The sequence below is a fragment of the Gavialis gangeticus genome, unplaced genomic scaffold (assembly GCF_001723915.1).
Source record: "Gavialis gangeticus isolate Ggan-Ray unplaced genomic scaffold, GavGan_comp1, whole genome shotgun sequence".
Lineage (NCBI taxonomy): Eukaryota > Metazoa > Chordata > Crocodylia > Gavialidae > Gavialis > Gavialis gangeticus.
Genome location: NW_017729022.1, coordinates 63,485,850 through 63,503,971, shown reverse-complemented (window position 1 = coordinate 63,503,971; position 18,122 = coordinate 63,485,850). Strand labels below are relative to the sequence as shown.

Genomic DNA, 18,122 nt, shown 5'->3' with positions numbered 1-18,122 from the left:
TGCATGTACGCACGCACACACACACGTGTATGTGTGTTTCAGTCTGTAGTTGTCCCCGGTCAGAGGTGAGCAGTAGAACCCCAGGCCACCTGGCTCTGGTTTCTACACGTATCTGCTCCTGCGGGCGTATCCAGTGCCTGCAATCTGACACCTCCAGCCCAGTGGGACCCTGATAGGTTGGGTTTGCAACTGTAGCAACAGGTGGCCCGCCCCTTCCATGTCCTCTCCACTCTGCACTCTAACCAATAGGCTGGCTGAGTTTGGGGCGGTCTCATGCTCACTCCGCTGCTGCTGTCTGCTGTAACCTTGGGTGTAACCCAAGAGCTCAGAGCTGGGAAATGAAAGCAGAGAAAGTTTTGCCCAGCTGTGCTGCCGGAGGTCTGGGCTTGGGGGGGTCAGTTGGCACCAGGTGGACATTTCCTGGTTTGATCGGAAGTCCTTGGGGCATAGAGCACCCATCCAGTTGCTGAACTGCCCCCTCACAAACACATTGACACACACACCAGCCCCTTCTTGGGTGGAGCATGTGGCAGTCAGGCACACCCAGCAGCCTCCCCGAAATTGGCAGACCAGATGCAGACAACTTCCAGGTACAGCTCTGACATTTCCTCTCCTTCTCTGTCCCCAGCCCCTCTCCACTGCCGTCCACCCCAGGTTACATCACTGGTGCTTGACTAAGTTGGGGGTGGGGGGAAGGGAATGAGACACAGATCTCGTTGAGAATATGGCCATTGAGCCAGATTCATTCTTGATGCAACTCTGTGGAAGGCAATGAAGGGATGGATCTGGCCTGTTTGGGTTAGTAAAGCAAAGGAGAGACTGTTCCCTGAGTTAGCTCTCTGCAGCTCCAGCCCTGAAAAGAGGCAGAACTGGTTGGGATGAGGTAGGGAGAGTGATATCTCTGCCATGAAGAATGATGGCCCTGCCCCACTCTCCCCTTCATATTCATCTGGGAGGGCTAGGATAGGTCACAAGCTATGCACATGTCTGATAGGGGGGAGTCAGGGAGAGTAAAGGGGAGGCCTGTTTAGCAGAGCAGAACTCTTGCATTTCAGAAAAGAATCTATTTCCAAGCTCCAGCCCTGGCTGAGTCACCTGATAGCCCTGGGCAAGTCACTTAACATCACATATTTCCCTATCTGTTCCCTGGAGATGGCACTGTTCAGCTCCCACACAGCCAAGCTATTAATAAGTAATGGTGTTGATGATAATGGAGGAAGCATCTCTCTGGACTTCGGAGTGATGCCAGATCTGGAGGAGGTTTGGGTAGTTCCCGGGAATCAAACTCCTTTCCAGATGTAGTTACTTCCGGCTTTTCCTCCACCAGCAAGTAGAAAACCTGTGACTAAATATCTCCAGTCACTTAGGGAACTTGTGTGGTGCATGTTTTTCTGTCACTTTTATCTCCTGGGCTGCTTCTTGGAGCTGTGATTGCCTGGTGTTTTTCAGAGCCATGCCTCTGCTGCTTGGTCCCTGATCCATTTGGGTTTAGTGGGAATAGGGCTGGACTGTTGCCCACCTCACCCCTCTGTCCTCTCTAAACCTCTGGGCTCTTCCTCCACTCCCTGGTGGAAGGTCTGATGTTTTGAACTTGGTGTCAGTCCTGACCTCCTAACCCTGCCTTTTCTTGCAGCCTGTATTAACCCCTGCTCTGTCCTCCTTTTTCCAGCCAGATCTCCTCAATTTCAAGAAAGGATGGATGTCCATACTGGATGGGCCAGGAGAGGTAAGATGGACATCCAGTCCCCATTGGAGACTCCTGTGTATCCAGAGCCTTTCCTTCCCCATAATTACGCTGGCTCTTGGTGGAGAGGGTGGAGAGAAGCAGCTGTTGAATTTCTGCTTGGGTGCTTGATTTGTTAGATGTCCCCTACAGAGTCCCATCAAACCCTTCTCACTGTCCCTTTCCCAGTTGACTCTTAAAAGGGTGAAGGTGGAGGAGGTATGTTTAGAGGGGAAAGGGGAGGTAGCCAGATGTGTGGACAAGAGGATTGTAAGCAGAAACTTCCCCCTTCCAAAGTATTTCCTTAGCATTTTCATCTTTTCTCTTCCCTTGGTCTGTCATCTTCTTGTCTCCTTCCCTTAACTGTTCTGTCTGCAGTGGAAGAAGCACTGGTTTGTGCTGACGGACTCAAGCCTGAGATATTACAGGGACTCCAGTGCTGAAGAGGTAAGAATGGGAATGCACCTTATTCTTCCCTCACTGCCTGTATGTAGGGAAAGCAGAGAGTCAGCCCTGCTGCAGGGGCTGTGCTCGGCTCCCAGTGGAAGCTGACTTCAGTGCTGGCAGGGCTTATTATGTGGCTCAGTTACAACTTCCCTATCAGCTAATTCTGCAAATGCCTCAAGAAGAATAACAATTGAAACGCAGAGATCATAGAGAATCTGGCTCCAGCAAAGGTGGGGAAAAGAAAGACTCCTTGGGCAGGTGCAGATTGAGAGTGAAGGGTGGGGGATTTCATGATTCCAGCCATGATGCAGGAAGCGCTGGGGAGATGATGGAGGCTGTCTCAGGGCTATAACTTTCACTGACTGTCTGAGGGGCATTTCAGGCTGATGAGATGGATGGTGAGATTGACCTGCACTCCTGCACAGATGTGACAGAATATGCAGTGCAACGCAACTACGGCTTCCAGATACATGTGAGTACCTACAAAGTGCCTGATAGTGGTTAGGTTAGGGGTTAGGTTGGTGTGCAGGAATGCTAGTCACTAGGTAATTGGGGATTGTTCTGTTCCCTCTGCCTCCTCACATTGTCTGCAAATAGTATCTGCTAGTTGTCTGCTCACTGACTGGGAATGTGAGCTCATTAGAGCAGAGACTGTCTCTGGGTTTGTTTAGCCTGCTGACTGAATCGGCTCCAAGGCACTGTAGGGAAAGGGTGGTATAGGAGGCCACAAGTGAAGTGATTTCAATGCAATTCATTCAGGGTTACTGTATCAGCACCACCAAAGATACCTTTGCTGTCACTAAAACACTTATTTTACAAGTTTTTTCCCAGAAGTGGGATGCTGCAATGAAAAAAAAAAACCATCTCCCCAGCTACTAGGGATTGTTTCTGCCTATGTGTGCTCCTAATGGAATAGAAATTGGGACATCTTTAAGAGTGAGGGTTCCTTGGGAGCTGGCCAGCAAATCTCACTGTGACTCTGTTCCACTTGCCTGACCAGTTAGCCCCTTGTTGGCCGTGTCTGGGTGGTGAGCTGACTTCATTCTGAGCCTTTCTCCCTCTTGTTGGTATGACGGAGGAGAGTAGAGGGGCCTGTAGGGTTAAGTTCTTAGTGATGGCTTTTCTCTGACTGTAAGGTACCAAAGGCAGATACCATCAGGCAGAGCTGGCAGGTACCTTGTCACGGGAGGGTGAATGGGGTATTGCCTCCTCCCTATCTCAAACCCACTGTTTTCTCCCACTGTCTTTCATGGCAATGGGCAGGACATTGACTGTAGAGCGGTGTTTTGGTTCTCCCTTTCAGACAAAAGATGCTGTCTTCACTCTATCAGCGATGACCTCAGGAATCCGGAGGAACTGGATTGAGGCACTGAGGAAGAATGTGCGTCCTGCCAGTGCTCCAGATGTCACAAAGTACGTATCTCTGGGAATGTTCCCTCTGCCGTAGCGCCCATGCTGCTCCTCACTATTGAGATGGCTATCTGGGTTGGTACATTGGACAGGGAATAGTGGACGTCTCTTCAACTCATCTGGGAGTGGGAGGAGGTGCCTTGCCACTTGCATTGGTATGCACCAGTGATAACCCTTTAAAGGCCCACATCACAGGCATGGGACAGGGAGAGATGAACACGTGCCCCAACATAAATGACACCAGTTTGGTACACTAGTATAAACTTCACCAGGAATAGGACAGGGCAGATGTGCAGCTGTCCCATGGCTAGGAACAGTCAGTAGACAGTGGGGGCGGGATGCCTGTTGCCTTTAGCAGACTGTCACCTCATGCTGAAGGTGGACAGATGGAACCTAAACTTAATAGGGGTGAAACTCCAGTGGCACCTTTCTAGGGCAGTTCTCCACATTGGGTAAAGTTACCACAATTTAGGAGTTTGCATCTTTTGTCCACTACTTTTATGCTGGTGTAAATATTCCATCATCCTTACAGGATCAGTTGGGGAGTGCAGGAGGAACTCCTGAGGCCTTGCATTCAAGGTACTGTCAGGTGACCTAACAACAGAGGAGCTCTCCCTGAATCTCCTGTATAGGATCCTTTGAAGTATGAAGTTGAGGCTTATCAGCAGAGGCTGGAAGAGCTAGGGTTATTTAGTCTGGAGAAGAGAAGACTGAGTGGGGGGACTTTAACAGTCTTCAACTACCTGAAGGGTGACTATAGAGAGGATGGATGTGGGCTTTTCTCTGTGACAGAGACGAAACTAGGAGCAATAGCTTCACCCTGCAGCAGAGGTAATTGAGTTGAATATTGGGAGGAACTTTCTGACTATGATAGTGGTCAAGCATTGTAATGGGCACCTAAGAGACACCGTGGAATTTCCATCCTTGGAAGTATTCAAGAGCAGGTTAGACCAACACTTTTTGGGGATGGTTTATTTGGGGATGATCCTGCCTTGAGCATAAAGCTGAACTAGATAACTTTTTAAGTCCCTTTCAGCCCTACTTTTTATGATTCCTGTGAATGTGGGGGTGACTTGTTATCTGCTCAGCCCTCTGTGCAGTGTCCCATTCTTGTCTTCCCCCAGTTTTGCCACCATCTCTTCCCCTACCCAAACAAATTTTAGTGTAAGTGCCTGAAAAGAAGAGGTACTGCCAAGTTTTTCATCCTTCCTACACAGGAAAAGGGAGAAGGAAGGAGTCTCCTTAGTCATGGGAGGGGAGGAGCTCTGAAGAGCATAGCTGGGCTGGTGAGCATAAGCCCACAGCTCACACTCAATGATTGCAAGTGGCAGCTAGCATCTTAAGAGCCGGTTCTGGTTCTTCATGTCATGTGGAAACTGTTTTTATCACAGAGCTGCTGAACAGGGGGGTGTGTGCGCGCGCACGTGTGCACACATGTGGTCAGGAGGTTCCCAGGGCTGGGCTACCCAAGGGTGTGGCAGCAAGGTAGGCCTAGGTGCATTGGCAGAAGCGTGTGTGGGTAGTTTGCACAACACCTGCTTGCATTACTCCCAGCACTGTGTCTCCCTCATGGGCTCGTGCTCCCATTTCAGGCTGTCTGACTGCAACAAGGAAAACTCCTTCCGTAGTTATGTACCCCAAAAAAGCTCCCTCTGTTCAGAGGAACAGCGTTCAGGCACGGGGTCAGAGGTTATCTCCAAGGGCAGTTACCGGAAGGCAGACGGGCAGCGCCAGGCTTTCGACTATGTGGAGCTGTCCCCCCTGCAGCAAGGCCCCTTGAACCAAGGGTCCCCACAGCGGACGAGAGGGAGTTTGAGGGTCTTTGACAGAACATTCAAGCATGAGGAGCTGGAACGGGACCTGGCCGTTCGCTCGGAGGAGAGGCGGAAGTGGTTCGAGGCTCCTGACAGCGGAGTCCTGCAGACTGATGGCCCAGCTCGGGATCTCTTCCGCAAGGGGTGTGAGAAGGAGCTGATGGGCCAGTCCCTGTCTGAGGAGCAGCGCAGTCGGCTGAAGGAAGAGATTGAGAAGAAGTGGCTGGAGCTGGAATGCTTGCCCCTGAAGGAGTCCAAGCGGGTCCCCCTGACAGCACTGCTGAACCAGAGCAGAGAGGGCCATGGGGACACCAGTGAAGCACTGGAAAAGGAGGTAGGAGCTGACTTGCTCTCTGGCACCACGTTTGCTTTTTCTCAGTTTGGCAGAAGGAGCCCCAGCACTTTCATGCTTCTCCAGGTTGGGCTTAGCTGATGGAGGTTACATCTCGTGCGGGGTAAGGTTGTGATGCTGGGAAAGCAATGTCCTTTGCTTCCTATCTGAAGTATGAGAGCTTTAGCTCACATTGCACTCATAGCCCATACAGTTTCCCCAGCAGCTTAAGGCCTGCGTTTGGAGAAACAGCTTGCTCACATATAGACAGCTTGGCCAAGCTCAGGCCTAGTGTCATTTGGTAAAATGCCACTGGCTTGCCTTGAGTTGAGACTGGCGATTAAAATTTATGCCGTCATGCCCAAGCAATCCCAAACCTCCGTGCTGTCCTTTGTGACAGGAGTGCTCCTCACTACTTTCCCATTGAGCAAGGAGTATGTCTCTACTTGCATATGGAGGGTGTGAGCCCCTCATTCTAAACCTTTATAGCTGCATTTCTGTCTGTCAGGGAGAGTGTGGTTCATGCTACACGTGTCTTGATGGAGGGCCTTGTCCCTTCACCTTCCCAGGCTGACCAGCTGGGTCTTACCTCACTGTGTGATATCCCCTTCCCCTTGATATAGGAGGTCAATTAGGGTTCGCATAGAAACACATTTCCTTTGGGTTTTTTTTCCTCATTGCCCAGGCTGGTCTGGTCTGGCTGGAAAATAGCACGTAAATTCTGAATTGGGGCTTTTTCTCCCATAGCTAAGTTGATTTCATATCCTGGCTTCCTGGCACAGGTTCAGTCCCTGAGGGCACAGCTGGAATCCTGTTGTGTTGGTGGTGAGAGCCTTCGTGACACTGCAAAGCCCCATGGAGATGGCAGTGTGCCTCGGGGCTACATCTCCCAGGTGAGGAGGGTCAGCAGCAGGCCAGAAGCCCCTCTTGGCTGTTAGTCTGCTCAGATTCCAGGCAGGATAGAGATTTGAGGGAGACAGGAGATTTCCACCTATCTCGATTACCTTGCAGGGTGCACACATTACATTAATTAGTATTGCCATGGCAACCAGAAGGGAGCCCAGCTATCATGTTAATGACACAGTGGTTGATGAGTTATGCCAGCCCTTAAAGAATCTGGTGCCCAAAGACCCATGCAAAGCATAAGGGCATAATTTGAAGGGGTTCTGTCCTGTGTTGCTGGAGTGGAGTCACGCTGAGGGATGGGACTACTACACCACAACACCTTGGTGGCACTGGCCTGGCTTGGGAAGCCGTCTCCCTCCTCAGGAGTGAATTTCAGGGCGGGGTCATGTGTGAGCTTAGTATTTATTAAGACTCTCAGATGAAGGAACTGACCGAGACCTTCCACAGATTTACAGTACCTGCAACTTAGGTGTGGTTGTCTGAAAGCCTCAGAGGGTACAGATCAAAGCCTCTGGTCAAAGGTAGCGTGGTCCAAAGGTATGGGACTGACCTGAGCCTCTGCTGTGCCAAGAGTAGCCAGGGTGTAGCTGGATCTCATTGATGTTGCAGGTTGGCAGCACTCAAGTCTCAGCAAATAGAGGGTAGCCGGTTCAGTTTCCAGGGACGGACACACATAACACTTGAACTGGATGAAATACAGTTTAAACCTGATGCAAACAGACATATGAGCCTGTTACACCGACTTAAAAGCTGACTGGAATGGTTAAAAAATGTACCTGGAAAATCAAGTACTATTTTGTACCAGTTCACTGTGAACCAGTTTCAGTGTTATGTGTGAACATCAAGCATTCCATGACAGGGGTCTGGTCAGTCCTCCAGGTATCCCACATTGCATCACTCCTCACCGCCACTTCCAACTGCTGCAACTCCCTGCTCATACCCAGACAGAATTCTGCTGTCATTTCTTTTTCCTTTTGTTGGCACAGTTTATCACAGAGCTCCTTGCACTGTTTGTTCAATAAAGGTGATCTTTCTAACAACCAGCTGTGTCCTCACTCCCTACTTGACTGTAGCTGCTCATCATGTCCTCGCTGCAGCCCCTGGGAACCCAAAAGCATGGGTCTAAGCACTTCTTCCATGCCTGCCCCTACCCCTAGTCAGGCAAGCAGACCTCAGACTTCAATCAACTCCAGGCTATTGAAGTTTATTGAACTTGTGTGTTTAGGAGAGAAGTGAAAACTCCCCCAGCTACATGTTGCCCACCCCCTGGGACCCTTAAAGCATGGGTGCAAGCACTCCCCCTCCAACTTGTCCACTAAGAGGCATGTAAACTGGGTTCTCACTCCCACCTAGTGTCGGAGCCCCAGCACTTCATACACAAATATGAAACAGTTCCCAATCCGTGGCATGTGGGAATGGTTTAATTGTTATGTGCGTCTGCACTCTTATGAGCTGCTCTCCCCATTGCCAGGAATAACTGACTGCCTTTTATTTTGGTTGGGGTGGGGGTTCAATGTGGGGAGGGAGTAGCGGGGTTGGACATAACATAAGGATATGGCCAGGGCTAGAAAAAAGACAGCTGATAAAAGTCTAAAACCATGGATCCTGTGGAGCAAGTAAACAAGGACTTGTTCTCTGATATCTGCCTCAACACTAGGACTAAGGGGCATAGAATAAAATTATTAGTTATCAGGTTTAAAACAAATGAAAGGAGGCTCTTTGTCACACAGCATGTTAAGTCAAGGAACTCATTGCCACAGGATGTTGTGGGCTGAAAATTTAACTGAGTTAAATGGGGATTGGACAAATTTGTCTTCTCTTAGTGGGTATCAAACACGAGAGTTAGGGGATGCTGCCTCAAAATTAAGATTTCCTAGGCCTCTGAATGAAGCTGTAGGGGAGGGGACAAATAAGTCTGGATAGGCTGTGCTTAAATACTTTTCCCATTTAGCATCTGCACTCTGCTGCTGTGCAAAACAGGGTAGTGTAGGCTTAACCTATGGCCAGACCCAGCAAAGTGTTTCTTATGTTCAGGACTAACGCCCTGTGTGCCAGTCATCAGTGAGCATAGCTTCCTCTGTGCAGCCATCACAGAACATGTGCTTATGATTGAGGGCAACTCCCTTGACACTGGGCGTGCTTCATTCCCGCAGTCAAGTCTCTGGCAAAATGCTTCCCAACAAGGAGAGGGAGGAGGAGTGTTGAGTACCCAGGGAGCTAAAGTGGTAACCCTCAACCTCTTAATCTTTCTGTGGCCTTGAAGTGAGTTCATTCAGCTGGAAAAAAGGGCAATAAGAGTCCTACTTTGCAAGGTCCTGTGCACCTTCTCTGTCCTGGGGGTGAAAGGATGTGCCTCTTGGGCTCTGGCCTTAGCGTCACCATGCTCATGTGATTCCCGTTACACATGTAAACTCAAGAGAGGCTGTCTTGAAGTAACCCAGTCAGGTAACTGTCCTGTTGCAATTGATCCCTCACAGATAAAGCCTCTGTATCACGTGGTATCTAATGCAGCCGGTGAGCAGCAGTGCTGGGGGCCTGATGAATATTACTCTCTGCAGGCCCCATGCTGTTTAATCAGCTTCCCTAATCAAACAGGGTGGAAGAGTCAGTTTTTTAAATCGGGCCCCAACTGCCCTTCCATTAAAAGAGGGCTTTTTTGTCATCCTCCCTCTTCACTCTCCAGGGTTTCATAGCCAGTTTCAAGATAAATCACAAGACAGCAGAGCAAATTGTGGGTGCGGATTATGTTGACCACTCCTCTGGAGTGTTCAGGGTGATTTTTTACTGTCCACCTAGAGCAGATAGCAGCCACCCTCCTCTCTAATGTTGGTGGTACAGCAGATGGCGACCACAGGTCCCAGAACTTTGTCCAACCCAGCAATAGTTTCTGTATAGTCATTTTCCAGGGTGCAATGCGTGTCCCCCTGGGGTCTGTGGAGGTGAGGGGGCAGCAGCCTCAGGACTACCAAAGGGAATTGGCTCTCAACTGTCAGCCAATGCTCCAGGGGCTTTTATAAAATAAAGAACTAGCTGCAAATGTTCCCAAATGTCCTGGGTGTTACAAAGGCAAAAGAGTCTCCCTGAGGTTAGAGAGAGCCTGGAACAATAGCTTAGAGGTAGACGCTAAGCAAACTCCACTGCTAATTATGATGCTTGGAAGGTCTGCATTGTTAGCAGTCTCTTGCACATCTGAGGTGTATGAAGAGAGGAGAATTGTGGGACATGGCCCTGTGGCCTTGCCTGTTACAAAGTGTTGCTGTCAGAGCTGCGATGAGCTTACACCTGCCCCAACAGTTGTGGCTTTGCTAGTGGAACCCCCAGGCTGGACAGAGCTTCTGCCTTTCGCAGAGCTGGTGTACCACCTCAGCAGCAGCATACTTGCTGCATCTGCCACAGGGTGCCCAGCCACTGCAGTGCTGCTGCCGACTGCTCGAGTGGCCCTGTGCAATTTGAGAACAGCATGCGACTGAGTGGAGAGGGTCAGAGGAGGCGCAATAGTTTATCTGTCTCTGTCAGTCCAGTCATTGCCTGACCCATCTGCTTGCTACGCTCATTGTCGTCTAACAGCATTCCTTTCCTTTCTCCCCTCTTCTGCGCGGCAGGAGGCCTGTGAGCGCAGCTTGGCAGAGATGGAGTCTTCCCACCAGCAGGTCATGGCAGAGCTGCAGCGGCATCACCAGCGGGAGCTGGAGCGGCTGCGACAGGAGAAGGAGAGGCTCCTGGCTGAGGAGGCAGCAGCTACAGCTGCAGGTAGGGCCTGGACCTGAGGTCCTGTACCTGAAGAGATGTCTCTCACGTTGAGGAGAGATCCTCACCATAAGTTCCCTCCTGCCAGCTCTCTTTCAAACCCCCCTCACTTCCTTTCCAAGCACTTTCTTTCCTAGGATGCCTTGAACCTCTGGAAACTCCACAGGGTGGGGAACAAACCTAGCTACAGGCCTGATTCAATGAGGTGATAAGCACCATCAATTCCTGCTGTCCTCAGTCAGTGCCAGCATCTCTGGGATTGGGCCCTGCCAAAAGAAAACAGCATAATCTCTGCAGCATTGCAGGGATGCAAGTTGGCCAAGCATTGCTCTGGGAGTCAATATTTTGGGCTCTGTCCCCAGTTACGCTAGTGGCCACGTGCAGGTCCTTGGCCTGGTCGCTTCACCTCGGTCTGCCCCCACATTCTGGTATGTTTAGACAGCAATCCTTGCTGTCTGGGTATGAGCAGCACTAGGCATCCCAATGTTAATTGGGGCCTCTGGAGTAAGCAGAAGTTCCTCCGTGGATCAGCGATTATCCTTTCAGCTTTGCAATGGGCTGGTTGCTTGCTGAGATCCAAGACAGACCTAATGAGACCTTTCTGAAAAGATCTTGTGATAGGTAGGAGTATGGTAGTTGGTCTGCCTTGTTTTCTGTGGCCTCTAAGACCCTGTAGTGAAGAGGACCATGCATTCCCTGTGAATATGCCCCTGTGCATCATGGGCTTCTGCATGCTGGGACCAAACTGAGATTTGGAATTCCATTCCCACAAAGCTCCACCCTTTGATCAGGGAAGTAAGGAGTGAGCAACTCAGCTAACTAAAGGTGGCAGATGGTTATTGATACCATGCATGGTCTGGTCACATGAGGGCCCATGGCTCTTCAATGACAGCTGGGTGCACTGTGCCAGATTGGACTGAGGCCATATTGCTCTCTCTCTTTCCCACCCCCATGTCTTCAGGCTCTTTTTCTTGGGTATAGTGTTGTGGGTCCATTTTAAAAACCTAATCCTTACATCTGATTGTGCACAGAGAGACTCATGTAACCCCATTACCACCACTTTGGCATGACAGGAAGCTTCCAGCAGCTACATCCGTGGCTCACCTAGTACTGGCTGGGGTTATGGGTATTAGCATGGTGAATGTGCCCACTGCAGACGAGAGGATGGAAATACTGAGTCCTCCCTGGAGTTGTAGGGCCTTTAGCAGCAGTTGGGAATGTGCACCTGATGACCACACAGAACCAGTTTGCCACTGCCAAACATTACCGAGCTGGGACTGGGTCACTTTGATTCCATTTGTCTCCATTTGTTTCTAGCCATTGAAGCACTGAAGAAGGCCCACCAGGAGGAGCTGAATAAAGAGCTGGGCAGGACGCGCAGCTTCCAGGAGGGTGGGTCCAGCTTTGACGCCCTTCAGAGGCAGCACCAGTAAGGAGTCTCTTTGCACGTTTCCTTCCCAGGGTGCCCAGGCCAAGTTTCTTGGGTGTGGCAGGGGGTCCCTTTCAGATATCCCCTCATCTAGGGAGCAGAGGAGAGGCCAGCAGGGAAGGGTTGGAGGATTCTGGCCATATTAATATTGGGGGTATTCCTTATGTTCCTTTCCTCTTGTCTTCCTCCCTGATAATGTGGCTTTAGCTTCTATCTTTAAGCTGCTTCCCTTCCCTCTTCCCAGGCAGAGACAGGGGAGGATGGACTGAGGTGCTGACTCTTCAGGTGACATTCCCCTCCCTGCTGTCAGTAAAATGGCAGGGTGCGGTGTGAGGAACCAACAGCTCCCCTGTCCCTAAAGCACCAGCAGAGGCAGCTGTGCTCAGATTCTTCCTGCCTTCATTCTCCCAGCTTTTCAAAGGGCTCCTCCATTTCATCTCCTCTCACATGAGGTGCCTGGAAGAAGCCACTGTGTGTGTGGAGGGGTGACGAGGGCTGAAGCCTTGATCTGTGTGGAATACATTTTTTTTCCCTCCAGCCCTCTGTCCTCCCCTCAGTGCTGACAACTAACCTTTATCTTCTGATTACCAGCTGTTCAGGGGAGTGACAGGAGTGCAGGGTCAAGGCTTTCGGTGGGCACAGGCAGTGCCAGTACACAGATAGGGATGTAGAAGGGGGCACAGTAGGTGCCTTGTTTCTCTTTGGTAACATTGGGCATCTGTGGCAGGTTGGACCTGGCTTCTCTGAAGCGGGAGCTGCAGGTTCTTTCTGAGCAATATTCCCAGAAGTGCCTGGAAATAGGGAACCTCACAGAAAAGGCAGAAGAGCGGGAGCAGATGCTGCAGTGCTGTCAGCAGGAGGGGAAGGAACTCCTCCGGCAGAACCAGGCAAGAGATTTTTCCCCAGAGGCAAAGCTCCCAGGGGCATGTTTCCTGGAGAACCAGAAACCCCTTTAATTTCTGAGCTGTGCTGTACAGAACTATGTGAACCACCTCTATCCTGAGCCTGGGATGTGTGTATGTGATGGGGAGGGGGTTGGGGTTACGGTCCTTGGGGTTATGATCCTGGCTGTCAGCCAGAGCCACACCAATCAGGCAGGGTCTGGAAGCTGTTACACACCTGTGTTCACTGCCCTAATGGGCTCTACTCTTGGTCCCCAGGATCTGCAAGCACGCCTGTCGGAAGAAATTGGGAGGCTACAGACCTCCATTGCTGCTCATGGCTCTGGGGATGGAGCCTTGCACAATAATGAGAGGAACTCCTGCGAGCTAGAGGTAAGGAGACCTGCTGGGGCCATGTGGTGTTGGCCCACTTTCAGAGTGTGCATGGCTAGCCACTAGGGACTTTGGACACCTGAAGGGAGGAGCAGCCAGGGGCAGCAGCAGTGGTGTCCTGCTGGTATTAGGGGCCCTGGATTCCTGTGACGCCAAAGGCTGATGACACCAGCTGATGCAGGAAGGAGCTACGCAAGCTTCCCCTCTAGCATTCTGCCAGCGCTCCCCACTCTTGATCTGCAGTACTTCCTGCCCTGGTGCTCTGGGCCCTTCCTTCCTACCCCCACCCTATGCAGCACATGCTTCTGCCAAAACCCTGCAGCAAGGAGGCAGTTTCTGAGCCAGGCTGTATCAGCTCAGGCCCTTCATTCTCTCTCACTTGCTCCTTGCAGGTGCTGCTTCGGGTGAGAGAAAATGAGCTCCAGTACCTGAAGAAAGAGATTCAGTGTCTTCGGGAGGAGCTGCAGATGATGCAGAAGGTATGGTGCCCCTGGAAGTATTCTTCTTCTAGTAGAATTCAAGGCAGGAGGGATGCCAAGACCTTGCTGAAGTGTGAGGCAGGGAGTTTTGGATCTGGGAAAAGCATCTCTTGCTGGGGGGGAATTGTGCAGGGTTGCTTAGTCCTCCTAGATTAACCCTCTGGAGCTCAGTTCTCTGTGTGTGCATATGCCATATACCTGCAGGAAGGGAGCCCTTGCATGTGGGGAAGACCTGGCCAGCTCTGGGTGGGGCTCCAATTCAGCTGTTTTATTTCCCCTCCCTCTATATGCCATCCATCCTGCAGCCAGGCCATGTCACCTGCTTTCTCTCCTGTACCCTTAGTAACTCACCATGAAGGGAGAGTTAGCTCCACTGTATGACCTTTCCCTTTTGCCAGTGCAGCATGGTTATGGGCATCCCTTTCTGTTTCTATTTCTCCATGGCTTGAACCCTCTGGCTTCCATCACTTCTCCCTTTGACTGTTCTACGGTTGAATGGCCCTCGTCCTCAGGGAAACCTTCATGACACCAATGCCTACGTTTCCCATGGCTCCTACTTCTGTCCTCTAGTACACACTCTTCTCCCTCAAGGGGAGGCCCTTTGGGTGCTTCTAGAGAACAGTCTCACTGAGCCAACCTGTTCAGCCTTGAGTAGTTTGATAGATCTCAGTTGTGAATTCCTCCTCCCAGCTGCCTCTTTAACTGGATCTCTGGGGATGCCATTGCTGTACCAGAGCAATGATGTCTCCTCTTGGCAGTCTGAGGCCTCTGCCCAGCTTTCAGACTCCCACTACCTGAACAGGAAGGCAGAGCAGGCCAGGGCTTGGGTTCAGACTGAGGTCTCCATCTCCCTGGCTTTCTTCCTGGGGCATCTGTGCTGCTCCCCTCTCCTTCCCCCTCCCCCATGAATACCAGTGTCTGGATTGTGACTCCTTGCCTTCCACTGCAGGATAAGAGGTTTGCCTCAGGGAAATACCAGGATGTCTACGTGGAGCTGAAACACACCAAGGTGCGCTCAGAGCAGGAAATCAAGCAGCTGAAGGAGCATCTGCGCCTGGCCGTGGCAGCTTTGCAGGAGAAGGAGACACTGTGTAACAGCATTGCTGAATAGAGGTAAAAGACTGGACGTGGAGGGGTCAGGTCTTGCCAGCTTGCACTGGGGAGGAGCATAGGTTATGGGTCAGGAGCACCCAGGGGTTGCTGCAGGGCAGTACTCCACTCATGGTCCCTAGACTGCAGGGGTGTGATGGGTGGGCTTGAAAGGCGGATGCAAGGGAAGCGTTGGCCATCCCTGACTCACCCCCAGTGCCAGGCAGCATTGTGCTGGACTTCACACATTACTACCTGAATGGGGAGAAACTTTATTCCTATCTGTGTGTTTAATCTCTGTGGAAGTAGCTTGAATTAAGCAAAACTCTCTGTCTCTGTTGACCCTGGGCCTCTCCTACTATTAGCATTTACAAGAGGTGAGGTGTAAGGTGGCCCTAGGAAGTGATCAAAAGTGCCCTCTTTTCTTGCTTGCTGGGTCATGTTGTCTTTGAGGCAAGAGCAAACTCTGTTGGGTGTCTTATTCTCACTGGATCTGGTCCAGTGGGAATTTTCCATCTTCATGGTTCCTCTTCCTGCTCATGGCACCACTGGCAGCGCTCAGACCACACAACCCCAGGTGCTGTTGATGCTTATTCATGGGGAGTCTGGGGTTGCAGTACAAGCAGTGTCATTAGCTGGCAGTTTGGCGCATAGTGGCCCTCTCTCCTCAGCTTAGTGAAGTGGCAGCCTTCTGCCTGGTAGAAATAGTGTCTTTAAGTCATTTGTCTTGTTTTTCTTTTTTTTCCCCTCTTCAGGTCTGTTTTACTCTGCTCCTCACTTGTGGGGAAGCGGTGGCTGCATCCCATCCATTCACACAACCTTCCCAGAACCCATCTCCTCATGCCTTCCAACGAACCCCTGTCCCGTGCGCCTGCGTAACTGAGCACGCCATTTGGACTGGCTCCAACATGCACCTTCTTCAGGATTTTATATGTGAAAAGATATTTTATAGAGATTTTTTTTTTGTGGGGTCTTTTTTTTTTTGGAAGGGAAGGGGAGCATTTTAAGCTACTATATCTTTTAGCCAGCAGCTGAAGACAGACTTCGTATTTCCTGCTGCCCCTTCTGGCCACGAGTGCACACAGGCTCTGAAGTGGCTGTCTTGTACCACTCTCCTTCTTCAAACGTCTGTGTGAGCCAACTTGGATGTGCTAGAATGACCGTGGCCCACAGCAGCCTGCGCAAGAGACAAACTAGCCATAGCAGGGCAAGCAATGGCTCCATCCACCCTGGGCACATCCATGGGGAGATAGTGGTGAGAGTCCATGTGACCAAGTCTAGCGGTGACTATCCTCCAACTCAGAGTACTGCACTAAAGGCAGGTTCCTGCATGAGTAGGCCAGCTGTCTGTCTCACTGTGAGGCTGGTGCCTACCGCAGTGTGGGACAAGCCTGCCTTCTGCCTGCACGCCCCTGGGGAGTAGTGGAGACTTTTCATGAGCCGCTGCTGCCTCTGCCAGAGCCAAACAACAAAGGCAGCTGCTGCTCTGCTGCACAGTTCATAGTTTAACTTAATAAAAATATTCCAATATTGCAGAGGGATCTTGTATGACTGTTGCATTGGCCTCAGAGTCACTGATGGTGTCAAGTCAGGCTTGTCCTTTACACAGCATCTTTGAACCTTCATGTTGGAGGATGGCTCCTTGCTTTATCGAATCAGCAGTGTCCAGCAAGGGCTGCCAGTTGTGCCTAGAGACTTCGATATAAGAACTGCTGTCCTGGGTCAAACCAAAGGTCTGTCCAAACCTGTATATCCTGTCTCTAATAGTGGCCAGTAGCAGATGCTTTCTAGAGCAGGGGCATCAACATAAGGCCTGTGGGCCAGCTCTGGCCCCTGGAGGTGTCATGTAACTTGTAAGGCTTCTCAGTGACTGAACCACTTTGTTCCATGGATTTGGCCTACAGGGTTTGTTGCCATAGCTTCAGTATTAATCACTGCTACTTTTGTGTGGCTTCAGAAACCAGGGAGTTAATTCCACTTACCTTTCCCTCTTGGGGTTTGTAGGTGCCCCTGGCAGGGAGATTTGGGGGACAAGCAGCAACATCATTCACTCCCTGGGTTCTGGAGATGTGCCAAAACAGTGGCTCTGGCAGCAGTGGGGACTTATGCCACCGCCATTCATGTGTTGTCCAGTTTGAAGGGCCCAATGAACCTTCAGTTAGACACCCCTGTTTCAGAGAGAGCATCACAAACAGTTTGCCTAAAGTGTTTCATCAACTGTCAGACTCCCCCAGTCTCCAGCAATGGGTTACATCCTTGACTTATGGTTAATAGCCCCTGATGGATCTAGTCTCTGGTCAGTTGTCTAATCCCCTTTTGAACCTTGTTAGGCTTTTAGCTTCCACAACATCCCGTGGCAGTGAAGCTCTGCATATTCATGATGCGCTGTGCTTTAAAAGGAAAAAAAGGACTACTTTTTGGTTTGTTTTAAACCTGCTGCCTGGTAATTTCACTCCTCCCCATAGTTCTTTTATTATAGTAGATGTAATGAATAATACTGCCCTATTCCCTTTTTCCAGACCATGATTTTTATAGCTCTGTCATATTCCACTCAGTGAAATTTTTTCCAAGCTGAAAACTCCTAGTCTTTTCTGTCTCTCTCTATATAGCAGCTGTTCCATAGCCCTGATCAGTTTGTTGACATTCTCTGTATCTATTCTAGTTCTGTTGCATCCTTGTTGAAATGGAGTGACCAGAAATGCACACAGCATTCAAGATGGGGTGCTTCATGGAATTATATTTTCATAGATTTCATAGACATTCAGGCTGGAAGGGACCCCAGAGGATCATTGAGTCCAGCCCCCTGCCCCCAGGGGCAGGAAGTCAGCAGGGATCATAGGATCCCAGCAAGATAAGCATCCAAATGTGTCTTGAAGGTGTTCAAAGTGGATGTTTGAACCACCTCCCATGGCAGTCTATTCCAAACCTTGGGGGCTCAGACAGTAAAGAAGTTCTTCCTTATGTCCAGCTTGAATCAGTCGGGGGAGTTTGTAACTGTTAGATCTTGTCATCCCTTGGGGAACTCTGGTGAACAGATGTTCCCCCAGATACTTTGTTTCCTCCTTTGATTCCTAACATTTTATTTGTCTTTTTAACCACTACTCTACACTGATCTAAAAACAGTCCACAATGATTCCAGGATCTCTCCTGAATGGTAATGGTTAATTTGGAGCCCATCATGAGTGTGTGAACTTTTTCCAACATACATTACTTTACACTTCTCAGCGCTCATTTTCCTCTGTTGTTCCTGCCCTCTTAGTCAGTTCTATGAGAGATCCCTGTAACGTCACCACCACCACCAGCTTTGGATTTGATTACCCAAAATCATTTGATATCATCTGCAAATATCACTGTTTACTCCTGTTTCCCTTTCTAGTATATGTCGATCTGGCATGTGGTGACTTGATTGCAAGCCTTCTGCAAGTGCTGGGGAGGGGGGTGGTGTGTGTGTGTGTGTGTGTGTGTGTGTGTGG

At 50.3% G+C, this 18,122-nt stretch overlaps 1 protein-coding gene across 2 annotated transcripts in view; it reads left to right on the top strand.

Annotated features, from left to right (window-relative positions):
- Window positions 1–17,383, top strand: part of TRIOBP (TRIO and F-actin binding protein) — a 59,278-nt gene extending 41,895 nt beyond the window's left edge. The window contains exons 1-14 of one of the 2 annotated variants that reach the window (XM_019515240.1): window positions 271–590; window positions 1,670–1,726; window positions 2,102–2,170; window positions 2,553–2,642; window positions 3,474–3,583; window positions 5,173–5,728; window positions 6,508–6,618; window positions 10,234–10,381; window positions 11,696–11,807; window positions 12,535–12,694; window positions 12,968–13,081; window positions 13,474–13,560; window positions 14,510–14,673; window positions 15,405–17,383. In XM_019515240.1, the coding sequence (XP_019370785.1) occupies window positions 525–590; window positions 1,670–1,726; window positions 2,102–2,170; window positions 2,553–2,642; window positions 3,474–3,583; window positions 5,173–5,728; window positions 6,508–6,618; window positions 10,234–10,381; window positions 11,696–11,807; window positions 12,535–12,694; window positions 12,968–13,081; window positions 13,474–13,560; window positions 14,510–14,671 (1,842 nt within the window). In that variant the 5' untranslated portion in view covers window positions 271–524 and the 3' untranslated portion in view covers window positions 14,672–14,673; window positions 15,405–17,383. Of the gene's footprint in view, window positions 1–270; window positions 591–1,669; window positions 1,727–2,101; window positions 2,171–2,552; window positions 2,643–3,473; window positions 3,584–5,172; window positions 5,729–6,507; window positions 6,619–10,233; window positions 10,382–11,695; window positions 11,808–12,534; window positions 12,695–12,967; window positions 13,082–13,473; window positions 13,561–14,509; window positions 14,674–15,404 lie in introns of those variants that run through there. The other variant, XM_019515239.1, reaches the window with a different exon arrangement.
- Window positions 17,384–18,122: the final 739 nt, after the last annotated feature.